This window comes from Sceloporus occidentalis, unplaced genomic scaffold (genome assembly GCF_023333645.1).
Source record: "Sceloporus occidentalis isolate IW3139 unplaced genomic scaffold, rSceOcc1.0.p SCAF_28, whole genome shotgun sequence".
Taxonomy (NCBI): Eukaryota; Metazoa; Chordata; class Lepidosauria; order Squamata; family Phrynosomatidae; genus Sceloporus; species Sceloporus occidentalis.
In genome coordinates this window covers 7939604-7957417 of record NW_028317008.1, presented here as the reverse complement: position 1 = coordinate 7957417, position 17814 = coordinate 7939604, and the positions used below count along the sequence as shown (strand labels likewise).

Genomic DNA, 17814 nt, shown 5'->3' with positions numbered 1-17814 from the left:
CCTTGCGATCCGCGCGGCAACAGCTGCTGTGCGCCGGGATTTGTTGTCAGATCCCGGCGCACAACACTGAAGCCGCGCCCCCTGCCGTCCGTGCCCTCTGACCCGGAAGAAGGAAGAAGACAGAAGACAGAAGAACTGAAGAAGAGGAGCGAAGAGGAGGAAAAGAAGCTGTAAGGAGAAAAGAGGAAAGGTAGGAAAGCATTCAGTGAGTGGGAGTTGATTGGTATGTGTGTGGATTGGTATGTGTGTGGATAGGTATGTGTGTGGATTGGTATGTGTGTGGATTGGTATGTGTGTGGATTGGTATGTGTGTGGATTGGTATGTATGCGTGGATTGGTATGTATGTGTGGATTGGTATGTGTGGATTGGTGTATATGTGGATTGGTATATGTGTGGATTAGTATGTCTGGATTGGTATATGTGTGGATTGGTATATATGTGGATTGGTATATGTGTGGATTAGTATGTCTGGATTGGTATATGTCTGGATTGGTATGTATGTGTGGATTGGTATGTGTGGATTGGTGTATATGTGGATTGGTATATGTGTGGATTAGTATGTCTGGATTGGTATATGTGTGGATTGGTATATATGTGGATTGGTATATGTGTGGATTAGTATGTCTGGATTGGTATATGTCTGGATTGGTATATGTGTGGATTGGTATATGTGTGGATTGGTATGCGTGTGGATTGGTATGCGTGTGGATTGGTATGCGTGTGGGTTGGTATGTGTGTGGATTGGTATATGTGTGGATTGGTGTGTGTGGATTGGTGTGTGTGTGTGGATTGGTATGTGTGTGGATTGGTATGTGTGTGGATTGGTATATGTGTGGATTGGTATATGTGTGGATTGGTATGTCTGGATTGGTATATGTGTGGATTGGTATGTGTGTGGGTTGGTATGTGTTTGGATTGGTATGCGTGTGGGTTGGTATGCGTGTGGGTTGGTATGCGTGTGGATTGGTATGTGTGTGGATTGCTATATGTGTGGATTGGTGTGTGTGGATTGGTGTGTGTGTGTGGATTGGTATGTGTGTGGATTGGTATGTGTGTGGATTGGTATATGTGTGGATTGGTATATGTGTGGATTGGTATATGTGTGGATTGGTATATGTGTGGATTGGTATGTCTGGATTGGTATATGTGTGGATTGGTATGTGTGTGGGTTGGTATGTGTGTGGATTGGTATGTGTGTGGATTGGTATGCGTGTGGGTTGGTATGCGTGTGGATTGGTATGTGTGTGGATTGGTATATGTGTGGATTGGTATATGTGTGGATTGGTATGCGTGTGGATTGGTGTGTGTGTGGATTGGTGTGTGTGTGGATTGGTGTGTGTGTGTGGATTGGTGTGTGTGTGGATTGGTATATGTGTGGATTGGTATGTATGTCTGGATTGGTATGTATGTGTGTGGATTGGTATGTGTGTGGGTTGGTGTGTGTGTGTGGATTGGTGTGTGTGTGGATTGGTGTGTGTGTGGATTGGTGTGTGTGTGGATTGGTATATGTGCGGATTGGTAAGTGTGTGAGAGTGATGGGTGTTATGCTGTACCATTTCCAATGTATTTTTCATTATATAATTATGCTCTAGTACATCATAACTCCCATCACTCTATACTGTTCCATACAGTGGCAGAGCTGGGAGACAGAGGCCTTGCACCCCCACCGCAGGACTCCTGAAAGGTAAGTGAACTTCAAAGTGGGAGAGGGTAGATAGTTAGGAGGGGGTAGATAGGGAGAAGGAAGTGAGACGGGGGGGATAGGGGGTAGATAGGGAGAAGGGAGTGAGAAGGGGTAGGTAGGACAAAAGGGAGTGAGAAGGGGTAGATAGGGCAATCATACTCCTATCATGCCAAGTCTGCGAGTACATCCTGGAATCTGGGTATGCCTGGGCATGATAGAAATGTGATTGCTGTTAACAATCATATATATATATATATATATATATATATATAAATATTGTTATTTAATTGTTTTGTCCTATTTTGGTGTTTTACTTACTTGAAATAAAAGTGTTAGAATTTTTTTTATGGTGTGGGGGGTAAATGCTGCATTTTCGGTTTCAGTCCAGAATTCGTTTCGGTGCATCCCTACTACTAATGAAGTGGTAGGCCTACACCACATCAATGTTTGGCTTAGTATATAGTGATAGGAGTTATGCTGCACTATTGTCAATGTCTGGCTCAATGTATAGTGATAGGGATTACGCTGTACCACCGTCAATGTGTGCCTCAGTATATAGTGATAGGTGTTATGTTGTACCACTGTCATTGTCTGCCTCAGTATATAGTGGTAGGTGTTATGCTGTACAACCGTCAATGTCTGCCTCAGTATATAGTGATAGGTGTTATGCTGTACCACCGTCAATTTCTGCCTCAGTATATAGTGATAAGTGTTATGCTGTACCACCGTCAATGTCTGCCTCAGTATATAATGATAACAGTAAGTGTTATGCTGTACCACCTTCAGTGTCTGCGCCGGTATATAACAGTAGAAGCTATGCAGTGTTAAAGTGGGGGGGGTGCCACATACAGGATCCGCCCCAGGTGCCAAATACTCTAGGTACGCCCCTGGTCAATTGTATAGTAGAAAAGAGTGCATGGGGATGTCCTATAAATCTATTCGTAGATGAGTGATTAGAGAAGACCATTGCTCCCCTGAATCTGAACATTCACAGAAAGCATCTCCTATTATATAGTTATGAAAGATGGCTCACTGTCAGGATTCATTCATTAGGTTTTTTTGATGAGACCAGCAAGGAGGGTTGACCTCCTCAGTTCTGTAAACTAAGCGGTATATTAAATTCTGACATTGAAACTGCCGGTACAGTATAACTATCTCACTGCAAACAGATTACAGATACATTTTGATAAATGGTAAACTAATATGATGAGCATAAACACAGCAGATAGACTACTTCTATTCGGCTACTGCTTTTCATTTTTTTGTTTAAAAAAAGAGCAATACACCTGTTTACTGGCACTATCTCACACTCTCATCAGCTACAATTTCTAGCTCAGTGGAGCAGAAATTCCAAGCTAATAGGAAAAGCAGCATGGTAGTAATGATAAATGATAGAATGAGCATGCCTTCTCAATGCCAGATTAGGCATGAGTAACAAGACCATGTATTATTCACACAAGGAACAGTTCTCCAATTTTTACAAAACAATACCCAAGATTAAGAACACATAATAATTTTCTAGCTGTGCCAAGCACCAACATGAAACATCTTAAATTGCCTGCCAAAGGGAAATACAGGGAATCATATTTCCAGTCTCTCTATGTGAGAGACAAGCGCTTTTATTATTTATTTTTTTTAAATCAAGGAAATCCCTTAATTACAAGTGTGCCCGTTTTAAACAACAGCTCATACAAATTAACCCTTGTCAATTTAATACCCATGTATCATATAAGCCCAAACCATATAATATCAGAGGTTACAAGTTACAGGAAGCATGTACTATAGCTTAACACCAAAATTAGCCAAAATATATATATGTATATGGACACCCCTTTTATATATTTAATGTAGGTGTTTCATTGTTCACAGGTATATCAAATCAATATAGAAGACCTGGCGAGAGTGCCAGCAGCAGCGGGGGTTGCCGGAGCGCTGCAGGGAATTCTCCACTCTGGCAGCCGGGGAAGGTCTGCGCGATACGCGTAGACAACCTCCGCTGCTGCTAGCAGTTTCACCGGTGCTCGGTGAAAGAGGCTCCGGTGGAAGTGCTGGCAGCAGCTGAGGTTACTAGACAGTAGGATCCAGTTCCCCTGCAGCGCTGCAGTCATAGTCAGACCTCTATTTGAGGTCTGATTATAAGACTACCTTGATTATAATACGAGGGGTATTTTTCAACCGAGAAAGTGTGTCCTGTTGCAGACCCTATGTATCATCTGGAAAAAGACATAGCTTACCTCTAAGATCCTTTGTAATATTGGAATAGGCCAAAAAGGAACCAGAAATTAGTCCGAATCATTTTTTTGTCCCGTTTTTTTGCACATGTCGACTTGACAGTAATTAGATGTTGCTTTTTCTGGGGTCATACAGGCTTAAACAAGCTGTGCTTAGTGTTTTGGCAGCATTCCCAGAAGATGTGGTTAAGGTTTAAAGTGGGTACCTAACCATTGAAAGCCCCAAAAAAACTAACAGGTCCTGTTTATTAAGTATTAGCAAATGCAAACTCTACAGGAACAAATCAAGGATAGGGTGCAAAAGGTTACCTACAACAAAAGAAAAAAGGTTATAGTCACTGGCATAACTACAGGGGTCGTGACCCCTGCGGCCCCTTCCTTTTGTCTCCTTGTACCGGTTCAAAATTGTTTATAAAGGGCCCTTCCTTCGAAACTATTTTGAACCGGCACAGGGAGATAGGAATGTATCGGGGTCACGTGAAGTTGGGGGGCCCAGGGCAATTTTTCCCACCAGGACCCTGTGTTTTCTAGTGATACCAGGGATATCTATGCTGAAACAAATCCTATCTCAGATCTCAAACAACATACTTACTTATGTTGGAGAGGTGTAAAGATGAGGAAAAGAAAAATAAAGATCCTGTAGACCTCAAGCTTCTTCTGTTGGTAGGCTGTTCCACATACCCACCACCCTCTCATTAAACCAAATCTTCCTCACATTAGTTAAACTTTATTACATTAAATAAAAGTAAAAATCTCAGGAGGAGCTTACTTAATATGGAAATGACAATTAACCATTTCAGTGTCTGTAAGGAAAGCTGTGCATTAATTTACCTGTACAGTCAAGCAAGGATTATATTTTAATTTAGAGTAGCTTCTGTAGCAAGCACTGTATGTGTGCACTACATGCCTATCCTCTTTCTCCTGTGTTTCTTTCTTCAATGCAGCAGGACACTGTCTCACATGCTGATGCCCCCCCCCTCCCTTGTGCACAAGTCTAGTATTTGTATGTATAACTTTATAATATACAGTATATATATATATATATATATATATATATATATATATATATATATATATATATATACCTCTTTAATGTTGTTAACTTCAAAGTAACTTCAGAAGAACACTGTATATATTAATTTCTGCACTGGTTTAAAAGAGAATTACAACCGCTTACTCTTCTTGATATTCTCACAATTATGTGCAATTTCACATGGAAGTCACAAGGGCACTATCAGTTTCTTAATTAGCAATTAGTTTCAGTTCAAAGTAGGTACAATCCTTCATCAATTACTAAATGCAATTCACTAGACGTGAACAAATTACCCTTTGTAAACCACTCTGTTTCATTTAAGAGTCAGAACCCAAAGACCTACCAGTTATCGCAGTCACACCTGTCTCTGACACAATGCATCTAGCTTTAATATGACAAAAAGTACACAGGCTGGGTTATCATCACCCACGTCATTGTCTCCAGCATATGAGAAGTCTGTAGGCAGTGTGCCATCACAGTTGATAGTATTTCTTCCAGTTTTATGCATGAACTTTAGAACTCTAACTTTAGAACTCCAAAGAACACGGGTCATTTGAGAACTAATAAACACAACTAGACAAGCTGTTAAATAGCAAAGCATCAAGGAACTTTTTTTTTTACGTTCTTTAACATTAATATTGCTACTTTTATCTCTTCAAATACTCATAACACTCACAGTAATACCATGTACCCGAAGCCAAATCAACTGATGATTAAATGAGGGGTATGCATCATTGGAGAAACCTTCACTTAATTCCCATGATATATCATGGTTCGGGGGTACCATTACAAAATCGCAGAACTAAACTCATCAACAAATATGTATCTATCTGGAGTAATCCAGTAGTGGGTTTCCATAAAACCATTCCTACTTCAGTGGGGTTTCATTTTGCTTATACACTCACTGGCCGCTTTATTAGGTACAACTTGCTAGTGGAGGTCCACTCAGAACTGCCTTCATTCTTCATGGCATACTTTCGAAAAGGTGCTGGAAACATTCCTCAGAGGTTTTGGTCCATACGAACACGATGGCAATCTGCACTTGCTGCAGATTTTTTGGCTGCACATCCATGATGCAAATCTCCTGCTCCAACACATCCCAAAGGTGCTCTATTGGATTGAGATCTGGTGACTGTGGAGGCCATTGGAGTACTGTGAACTCATTGTCATGTTCAAGAAACCAGTTTGACATGATGTGAGCTTTGTGACATGGTGTATTAACCTGCTGGAAGCAGCCAACGGAAGATGGGTACACTGTGGTCATAAAGGGATGGACATGGTCAGCAACAATATTCAGGTAGGTTGTTGCATTTGAACAATGCTCAATTGGTACTAAGGGGCCCAAAGTGTGCCAAGAAAATGTCCCCCACAATATTACATCACCACCAGCCTGAACCGTTGATACAAGGCAGGATGGATCCATGCTTTCATGTTGTTTACACCAAATTCTGACCCTGCCTTCTGAATGTCACAGCTGGAATTGAGACTCATCAGACTAGACAATTTTCTTCCAGTCTTCCACTGTCCAATTTTGGTGAGCCTGAGCGAATTGTAGCCTCGGTTCCCTGTTCTTAGCTGACAGGAGTGGCACCCGGTGTGGTCTTCTGCTGCTGTAGCCCATCTGCTTCAAGGTTCAACATGTTGTGCATTCAGAGATGGTATTCTGCATACCTTGGTTGTAATGAGTGGTTATTTGAGTTACTGTCTCCTTTCTGTCATCTCAAACCAGTCTGCCCATTCTCCTATGACCTCTGACATCAACAATGCATTTTCGTCCACACAACTGTTGCTCTTTGGATATTTTCTCTTTTTCGGACCATTCTCTGTAAACTGTCATTGTGGGTTATAATCCCAGGAGATCAGCAGTTTCTGAAATACTCAGACCAGCCCATCTGGCACCAACAACCAAACTTCAAACTACACTATGCAAGCCCCAACACTTAACTAACATTATATCATCAGCCTAAAGACCCAACACCAGAATTTGTTACAAGGATGAGGATCATTATGCCTGGGAGGAGGTATTGGGAGAGGAGTGGAGGCCCTCGAGACATTTAACCTTTCTTGCACATAAGTACAGAGAATTGACTTTGCTTGCACTGCTATATGAAATAGAAGGCAAAAAGCTAAGCAAGGACAAGTGAGAACTAAGCTGAAATGGTTTAGTAGGGAGGGTACAATTAAGCACGGAGGAAGCACAATATGACAAAAACAGACACCTCTATCAAAATGGTTGAAAAAGGTTAAACCACATTTGAAAAGCCAAACATATAGACTTTGTGGTTTGTTCATGGCCCTCAAAACCTTAAGTACTAAGGCAACCACTTGCAGCTAACTACAAAAAAACAGTACAGTTGTATGTTGTAAGATGGGGTGGACTTTTGTCTAATGAGCGGATGGGGGTCAGGTGATAAAAAGGACATGCAAATTTAGCCCCATGTCTTAGTCACACTTTTAAAAAGTTCCTGAATGATCTACATTTGGTAGTATGAGAAAATCCTAAAACATACTTTGCTCGGGGATCTTGTGTAGTATGAATGAACTGTAATGATGCCCAACTGACACATCCACTTCATAAAACTTAATTTTGCCCTAAATTTTTAATTATGGAACGTCTCTACATGAACTCACTACCAATTTTCCATTTGGCAGATTAACCATAATCCTGTTATTTTGCACATCCTGTATATAGCTTTTAGAATGTCCATCATTAACATGGAAACTGTTCAGTTTAGCACCACTCACTCATCATGGGTTACGGTTTCAGGAACAAATTCTCGATTGAATTGTTAATGCTTTGTGTCTTTCTTTCCTTAATCACTTAGGCTTCCATGGGTGACTATTTTACTTTAAGAAAATGAAATTCTGTATACGTGCTGTGGGAAAAAATAACCTCTTTATTCCATTGCATTGTTTGAGTTATTTGATACCACCATTATTTTTTTATTAAGTAGCAATGATTGAGAAGCTCTGACATTTCAATTACTTGTAAAAGGACTGCATGTTGGCAGTGCCGCCAACTAATAAAAGCCTAGATTAATCCTACATTTTTGTGCATTGTTTAAAAGCAAAAATGGTGTCATGGTTATTTTGAGAAAAGATACATTTTTAATAAAGAATTTTATCCTGGACTAGTCTGAGTGATTATTGTCGGCTTTGTGAGCCATCATTTCTTCAATAAATGTATTCATTTGAATTGATCTAATTTAAGTCAGGGACACAGCTGGCTAGTACTTTTTTTATATAATGCACTATAAGCAGCATACAAATATACTTTTTATAAATATATGCACCCCTATTTGCTAGTATAAATCTAGTACTCTGGCAATGGTAAAAACAAAAAAGACCATAGGGTAGATTATATTATTTGACAAAAAGCACTGTTTTCATCTCAGTATTCTCTAATGAAGTCTATATAGGAATTTATTTTCTATTATTAGTTATATATTTCTTTCACCAGTGATAGAATCTGGACCCTTGTTTCATAAGAACCTTCTGAAAACTTGAGTAACAATGAAGCAAACTACTAAAAAAATAACTGTGTATATGAAATTCTATATTCATTCTGACATCTTCCTATGGAAATGAAATACAATGGTTCCGATATGCTTCTGATAATTTGCAAGACATGCTGTGGATACATTATATTTTCCTTCCTATGATACATTCAGGTTCTATTATAATATTAGTCAGTAGGAAATTACATAGTTCCAATATGTTATTGAGCTCTCTATAAGAATTACCATGTATAGTTTATCATTTAATAATGTACATTTACTGATGACCAATTTTATAATGAAACTGACTGTACAGAGTCAGGTGCACAGGGTGCACAGCACCCAGGCAGCAGGGAACGGAGGAGAGAGGGTCGCCGAGCTAGATAGAGGCAATGGTGTTATTTTGCCAATATAAAGATGTTGACCCTATATTATGAACAAACAGGAAAGTGGCAAAGATAAATTGTGGATTGTAATAGACTTGTGCGGTTTTGTTAGCATTTTGTTGGATTCTTCACTTTCACCTGAGTCTTTCACTCACACTATCTCTCTCAGACTTCATCTTAATGTCTCCATATCTTCTCCACCAACCGCTTCTGTGCGCCCTTCTCCTTTTCTTATCACCCACTTCTTGTATTGCCTCTTCTTGTTCTTCTATCATTTGTATCATTTCTTGGTCCGCTTCTCCCACTTTTTGCTCTGTTAACCTGGCTTCCAGGAGCACTTCCGCAACAGGGCAGAGCCTTGGCACGGGGGTAGCTTCACCCCTGATTGGAGGAATGGGGAAAGGTTGTCCCCGTGGGATGTGCCATGGCTCAGCTCTTTAGTTGTAGGAAACTCCAAGAAGTCAGAATAATGCAGACAGATTTGCGGAGAAAGAGAAGTGCAGAAACACTCCGAGAGGCCTGGATAGCGCAGCGGATAGAGGACCAAGAAAGATGATAGAGGAAGTCGAGAACAAGCAGAGTCATGACAAGAAGCAGAGCTGCAGAAAAGAAGACAGGGACACAGAAGTGGTGGGTGTAAACGGTAGGGAGATATTGGGAGAAAGAGTGTAAGAGAAAGTGTGAAAGAGTAAATGAGAGCAAGTGACAACAAATTTTATTTACAAATAGAAAAGGCCATATGAATTTTATATGAACCGAATGGACAAATACAAAACAAAAAATGTGTCTGAATCATTTTTGGTCCATGTGCACAAGTCTAGTGCCTAATGCCTGAACATTCTGAGATGAAGACAAAGCACCCAAACATTTATATTTATAACATATGGAGGGCGTGCAAAATCTTACCTTAACAAGAAAGACTTGACAGTCACTGACATAGTCATATTCCAAACCATCAAAAGTGTGATAGTGCCGGTCACCATACACTGTACATACTGAAGGGCAGGGGTAGCTGGTGCAGTTAAATACCCCTCTTTTACAAACACTGCAAGGATAAATGTAGGAAATTAAATATTATGCAAACCAACTTCATTGTGAGCTCTTCCAAACAAGTTACACTATATATGACCAAAAGTATGTGAACACCCCTTTGGATGTTGCAGCCTCACCCATTGTGTCTGTATGGTTTATTCACTAAAGGGAGAGATTTCAGGAGAGTCTGTTGGAGAGTTATGGTTTCACCTCATTCATTCATTATTAAGTATGAAGAGCTAGGCTGTTCCAGGCAATATGGCAGCACTTCTGATGACGTCCTCTACCTGATCCTCCAAGAGGGGAAAGGACATCACGAAAACGCCATCATTTTGCCCTGAGTTCAATTTAGAGCAAAATGATAACACTTTCGGTGTTAATTGGAGTATCGGGAGAGGACATCACTGGAAGCGCCACTGAGTTATGTCTACAGAGATGCGTACGGAGATAGAAGATTAAAGGCAGAAGCAGAAGAAGGTAGGGAAACATTTCGAGAGCGTGAGAGAGAGAGAGTGAATGAGACTGTGAAAGTGTGTAAGAGTGTGTAAGAGTGTGGCCCCACATATTTTGGATGAAAATTTTTTTTTTCATAAAATGAGATGCAGATGAAGTCTTTAGAAGACATACTGTTGGTTAGATTGTTATTTTTTTAAAAACATTGGTAGTATTTAACATATAAATACTCACTTTGTTAGACACTGTTTTCATGGCAGAGATCCCAGTGAAGCATATGTCATTGTGAACATGTATTTCTTGGGTGATACAGAAATATTAAATGAGCAGGTTTTACTTACCAGGTGTAACAAGGTGTAGATATAACCTCTCCAGATAAGTACTCCCAGTCCTTCCAGGTACATGGACAACTATCGGGAACATAACATTTTCCTTTGTGTTCTGCCATGCTTGAAAATAATGTAAAAAAAATCACATATAAGCAAAAAAAGATAATACAGATATAAATATTTAAAACACAAATGATACCTTGAGATCAACATTTGGGTGTGTATATCCATAAAAAATACAGCATTACATTGTCAATTTCAGAGCGCCCAGCCAGCCAATGTCAAATCCTTTGACTTTGAAATGACCAGGTATTATGCATGGCCCTGAGTAATACGATCCCCTACCTCTTAATAATTATTTAATTCCACTATACATTATGAAGGCCCAACCTTAAAGACTTATGCTAAATGAATAGTTCGACTGGCCCTGTATACTGTATGGTTCTATCAGTGATGTTTCCTCAGGTTCCTCACCCATACATGACTCACAGCACTCTCATAGTGAAGCATGGGGGTAATTAAGAGTTCTTCATTCAACCTTCATCATTATCAGTAAAGTGATATTTTTTACATTTTCAATGTTGTAATTTATAATTTTCCAATCAACACAGATCCCTATACACTCTTGCTAGGATATGTTAGTTAAGAACTTACCCTGGTGGACAGATACACCCACTGGCACATGGAGGTGATGGAACACAGGTGAAATTCATAGCCAAGCTGGCACAGGTCACTTCACAGTTGACACCAGCTGAGGGTAAACCAGGCACTGGGTTCCTGCAATCAAAGTATATTTTCCCTTCTGGACAACTCTGACCTTCAATGTAAAATAAGTGTATAATGAATGTTACTTTAATTCATGACCAAGCCGTGCAGAGTAAATCATTGTTGGTACACCAATGTGGCAAGATGCCTTGACTAAACTTGACTAAAAGCCAGGACATCCTAACAGGCTTATTGCCACAGGTTTTAAGGATATACTGGTATGTCCTAAGGGGACCCCAAGATCATAACGAAATATGACAAAAGCCCCTATATCTCTGTTCTTATCTCCAAATTATCTTCTAACTGTATTCTGTGTTTTGCTCATGACTTGTCTTCAGCTGTTATCAACACTATTTCATCTGCGTTGCACCTATTCTCTGGAATTTAAGTACCTTGCACTGCCAGATTAGGTCCTACATACTAAAAACCCATCTGTTCAGTGGACTAACTTCTTAGCTCCTCAAAATCCACATTTTAGAAACAAACCTTCTCCCCCGACACTGACCATATACTTTTTCACAAGACTTCAGCTACACCCATCGAAACACCCATACCCAAGCAGCCCCACAACCTTTGTCTTATTGCTCCTCAACTTCCTTATGGATTGTAGGCTCTAAAGTACAGGACCCTCTACCATTATGTCTTTTGTATATTATTGTTAATTTTGTATGCTGACAAATTTAATGTTATATTAAGTTTTGTATTCTTCTCTATTGTTATACTGCTATGAAATGTAGTAATAATAATAGTAATAATGATAAATGTTTTTATATCTTTCCTCTTATATGAAAATATGTAAAGCAAATAAAAAAAATTTACTTTAGGTCTAAAAAAAAATATTGAGCTCCTTACCTGCGATGGTTGTAGCAGTTTCAGTACACCTCATTGTTCCATTCAAACACTGGCTGGCATAAGAAAAGGAAACTTCTTTACCTTCATCATTAATCATAGTGCCAAAATGTTACCTAAACATATCTAAATATTTTGTTTAACATTTTAACTTAGTATGGCTGAAATAAATTGAAAATTTTTTACCGAAATTCATTAAAATTCTTACGAATCCAAATGCACAAGTAATATCTATGCATTATTGTTAAATTGTTGATTAAATTGTTATTAATTGGGTCAAGCAGCATTTTTAAAAATAGGGAGGCACAGGAAAAAACTTAAGAATTTTAGAAAACTGACATGGATCTCAGCTTTCCTTTGGTATGTTTTTAAATCAAATGTCTACTAAATAATTGAAAAACACAAGTTAAAGGCAGTTTTAACATAGGAATGAATTTATGCTAATGGGGAACTTATGTCTGGGCTTTGTAAATACCAAATATGTCTTACTGTAGTAAAGCTTTGCTATACAAAGGCATGATAAGCTGAGTCTTACCAAGATCCAGAAGGTCTTAAGATCACTTCCCCAGGATAGAATACTCTGCCTTTAAAATAACAACGGCAACTAGATCTATCAGGAAAAAAAAACAATTACAATGCAACAAGGAATATCAGGGAGGCAGAGTGACATATATGGGTGTATAAGGCATATCTGGGGGACAGAGTGGCGTATAGTGGGGTTAAAAGGTATATCTGGGAGGCAGAGTGGCATATAGAGGGTATGAGGCATTTCTGGGGGGCACAGTGGCATATAAGGGGGTATAAGGCATATCTGGGGGCAGAGTGGCATATAACGGGGTATAAGGCATATCTGGGGGGGGCAGTTGTGCATAACTGAGGGCAGGTGGACAAATAAAAGGAAATAAAAACAAAAAATGCATTTTTCTCAATCATCTTTTTTTTTTAATATGAAAAAAATAGTTTACATGTGAATTAATATTTACTAGTAAAACTTTTTTCTTATAGGGTAGTCTTTTATCTTTTTTTTCTTTTTTTCTTTAATTAATATTCAAATTTTGTCGTCTTATAATCGAACAAATACGGTATATATATATATACCGTATTTGCTCGATTATAAGACGAGGTTTTTTTCAGAGCAAATGCTCTGAAAAATACCCCTCGTCTTCTAATCGGGGTCGTCTTCTAATCAGACCTCAAATAGAGTCTGATTAGGAGACTAAGATCCAGATCCCCCGCACCGCTGCAGGGGACCTGGATCCTCCTGTCTCACCCCCCCCCCCCATCATACACACACTTACCGGTGCTTCCTGCTGTATTGCCGGGGCAGCGGGTTGACGTCTACGCGATCCGCGTAGACAACGTCCGCTGCAGCCGGAAGGAGGTGTGGCTAGCAGCGGGGGTTGTCTGCGTCCGTCGCGCAAACCTTCCCCGACTGTCAGAGATCTCTGACAGCCGGGGAAAGTATACGCGACGGACGGATACAAACCCCCGCTGCCAACTCCACCTCCTTCCGGCTGCAGCAGAAGGCGACGTCAACCCGCTGCCCCGGCTGGAAGCACCGGTAAGAGAGGGCTGAGAGGGGAGGGGAGGGGAGAGTGTGTGTGTGTGTGTGTGTTAGTTAAATGGGGGTATAGGGTGTGTGTGTGTGTGTGTGTGTGTGTGTGTGTGTGTGTGTGTTAAATGGGGGCATAGGGCATTTCTGGAGTGGCGTTAAGGGGGCATTTAATAGAGCACTCTGCCTCCTGAAATGCCTTATACACCTATATGCCACTCTGCCCCATAATATGCATTTTAACCCCCTAAATGCCAGAGTGGCATATAGGGGTATAAGGCATTTCTGGAGGCAGAGTGCTCTATACAATGCCTTTTAACTCCCTTAATGCCACTCTGCCTCCTGAAATGCCTTATACCTCCCTATATGCCACTCTGCCCCATAATATGCATTTTAACCCCCTAAATGCCAGAATGGGATATAGGGGTATAAGGCATTTCTGGAGGCAGAGTGGCATATAGGGGTATAAGGCATTTCTGGAGGCAGAGTGGCACATAGGGGGTCAAAAGGCATACCATGGGGCACAGTGGCATATAGAGGGTTAAAAGGCATATCATGGGCCACAGTGCCATATTGGAGTGGCAAGCCTGGGGGCAGATGTGCGTAACTGGGGGACAGGTTGGAAAATACAAGAAATAAAAACAAAAAAAATATTTTTCTCAATCATAGCTTTTATTAAAAAAAATAGTTTACATGAATTAACATTTACTGGTAAAACTTTTTTCCTTTAGGGTCGTCTTATATTCAGGCTTTTTCTTTTTTTCCTAAGTTAATATTCAGATTTTGGGGGGTCGTCTTATAATCAGGGTCGTCTTATAATCGAGCAAATACGGTATATATATATATATATATATATATATATTGCTAAAGGCTGTATACTGTGCAGTCACACAATACAAAATACTTACAGTGGCACACAGAAGTTAAGAGTCTCATCAAAGTACTTCCCGTCTGGACAGTTGCAACCTTCAACACACTCGTCAGTGCAGACTTCTCCAGCAGATAGAGAGGAACAAGTCCGCCCACAATATGAGGTGCACTGGTGGTATAACATCCCATATCGACATATAACCCCTGAAGGACAGAGTATGGGAACGTGGTGAACATGTTTATTTCCCTAGAACAGAAACAGCCACAAACTGGACTATGCCACGAACATTTAAATGTGGTCAGCAGACCGCAAATTGCAGGCGAGATCTGTTTCTGTTTTCCCAATTTGTAACTTAAAAGATGCCTGCTATCCGAACTATGATAACTAAATATGGATGAATGTCTATCATTTCTCTTTATCATGTTTTTATTATGTCTAAATATATTAATTGAATATTCTGTTTTAAGTATGTGTTAGTGTCTCTGCTCCAGAGAAGGATTTTCCAGCAAAATTAGTTATAATGAGGGAATATATACATGCGTGGAATAATCATGAGGTTATTCTGAATATAAGACCAGGGAACAATTAAGGTCTAATTTTTCTATACAACAGGAACAAACATGGGTAGACAAGATGCAAGAATGGTTCTTATCGCCTATAAAATGAAATGTTTTTTATATGTAAGAAAATGCCAGGAGGTATTAGACATCTTGTCAGGACTATCATCACTGTATTCATTCCTGTATACTTTAAATGACATAAAATGTAACAGTATATTCATTAGGAAACCTAGAACGCTCTTAACATTCTGTTTCATGTAGACTAGAGCCACATTAATATTCCACTGGATCCTAGCCAGGGTGAAAACAGTTGAGACGCCGTTTCGAATAAATGTAGTATCTGGAAACATTATTGCAGCTATTATAGAAAAATCAAGTAGCTCTAGGAATAGTAGTTCTTGCTGAGCATATATATGTTTGTTATAGACACACTGGTACACTGTTAGGAACACAGAGCAGGACAAGTACACCAAGGTGGAAAAGGCTTCAGAAGACAATGAGAAAATAGTCTGTCTTATGTGGCTTTAGAGGATGCCCTATAGCTCTTTTGGATAATAGAGAAATTCTGGGAAGTTTGTGACATTTGTTATACAGAGACCTGCCCCATGACACAACTTAGAGTCACTCATCATTATATCTATACCCAAAATATACACTGGATATTGAATGCCTCAATACTTTAAATGTAAAATGATGAATGCTTAATAAGTGGTCTGTATTGATGCACTTTGGTATCTTAATTATATATGAAACTGCATATCTAAGCCTACTCCAAACATTCACACTGATGGAATACAGCCTATTTTATCTTGCACCTTCAAATTCATATGGGCTATCTCTACTGCGGTGCCAACTGTGTTATCTTTTAATTGATTTGCTAAGAATACAATTAAGGATGATCTTAAAACAAGGGTGGGTAACCAATACAGTCCTGTCCCACAAAAGATTGCTACTCACCACAGAAGGACACTTTTGACCTGAAATTGACCATGATGCCATGGTTGTTGCAGATGTAAGCATAGTGGGCTAGTGCGTTGCACAGACAGTTGCTCCCACATTTGCATGCATCAAAACGACACAACTGGTAATATAACCCAGGGCTCACATATGAATGGCATGGCGCAAACAGTTCTTGGTTGATAACATCACAGTACATAGCATATCCAACTGAAAGACAATAATCAATAGAAGATGGTAGATTATAAATAAGATAATCCACTGGGATGTATGATGATATATAACGTATAATGTTAATATAAAATAAATATAATATTCTGTCAGACTGTGGTATATATTTCACAAAAGTTGCAACATTTCTACTAATGTTATACAGTACAAATATGCTATACATAACCACAATATGTGAAGTGACTTTACTCGTAACGTGTTATCTGACCATTTTTTGTCTTACGAATATATACACAAATATTGTTTTTGTATTACTAGGACAGACTAAGCTTGTACCTGGAGCATCTCCATTCCAGAATCACTGCAAGATACAAATGAACTGGCCTTACTGGTAGGCCCACCCACCAAAACTCAACACACACTCTCCCTTGTTCTTACTTATTGCTGCCAATAAAGCCATGTGGCAAACAGTAACATAGTCATTTAGGTCTTACCATTTTGAAGGCTGATGTCACATGGATCCACTATAGGAATATTTACTGGTGTTAAGCAAGCTGAAGATATCTTCCATGCATTGGCATGAAGCTGAGCCGTTCCTTCAATCATACCTGCTGGAGAACTAATGAAGGAAGATACCAAATATATCCTACATTAATCTGTCCAAATTAAAATGTCAAATAAATTTCTAATTATTGCAATTACCAGTACCCAACTGACTCATCATGGGTTGCTACTGGCATGGAATCGGAACTCCTGAAATACATTTCAGCAAGATTGGTGGAAGCATCACCATGATATATAACCTGGTTGTAATGATGGTGGCAAGTGTTCCACTGTCTTGCACAGGTAGGCAAAGGTTCCACACAAAAATAGAAATGAAAATCATAGGTGGTTATGGGGCATTTAGTAAAATACCCATCACAATGCTTGTTGTTGCATAGCCTTGATGGCTGGTTACTCCCAAAAAAGAGACAAATGCATGCAAGGGAAACAGGATAATGTGGGGGTAGTGGAGGAACATGATGTAATGGGTGCTGGAGAGGAGAAATCAAGCATTGAGATATGGGGAAAAAAGAGTAATCTCTTTGGCTGCATCTATTAACAGGTTGCTTTTGAAAAAGATTTCTAAAAAATAGAACACTTTATAAAAGTTATACATTTAATGATAAATGTACTTAAAGTTGTCACGCTTACAGAAAGTCATCTCTAAGGTTGCCATTAAAGGTTCCACAGAGACCTAGAGTTCGCCGCTTCCAGGTGCTGCTGGCCTGAATGTAAAGCCTGTCTCCACCTTTGGCAAACTGAATCCTTATTCCAAATTTTGTCTTTAATTGCACAAACATAGATGACAAATTCCGAACCTCAATATCTCCTGTGGGACAAAGAAACTGTGATTGAGTCAGGGAAACTTTTGCAGAAGGACATTATAATGTCATGAATCTC

At 39.5% G+C, this 17814-nt stretch overlaps 1 protein-coding gene across 1 annotated transcript in view; it reads right to left on the bottom strand.

Moving 5' to 3' along the window:
• Window positions 1-17814, bottom strand: part of LOC149299772 (otogelin-like protein) — a 70224-nt gene that overhangs the window by 37609 nt on the left and 14801 nt on the right. The window contains exons 17-25 of the mRNA XM_089486044.1: window positions 17566-17743; window positions 16866-16990; window positions 16201-16410; window positions 14721-14886; window positions 12796-12870; window positions 12264-12316; window positions 11301-11463; window positions 10659-10766; window positions 9739-9877 (exon numbers count right to left, since the gene is read on the bottom strand). Coding sequence (XP_089342170.1) covers window positions 9739-9877; window positions 10659-10766; window positions 11301-11463; window positions 12264-12316; window positions 12796-12870; window positions 14721-14886; window positions 16201-16410; window positions 16866-16990; window positions 17566-17743 — 1217 coding nt within the window. The remainder of the gene's footprint in view (window positions 1-9738; window positions 9878-10658; window positions 10767-11300; window positions 11464-12263; window positions 12317-12795; window positions 12871-14720; window positions 14887-16200; window positions 16411-16865; window positions 16991-17565; window positions 17744-17814) is intronic.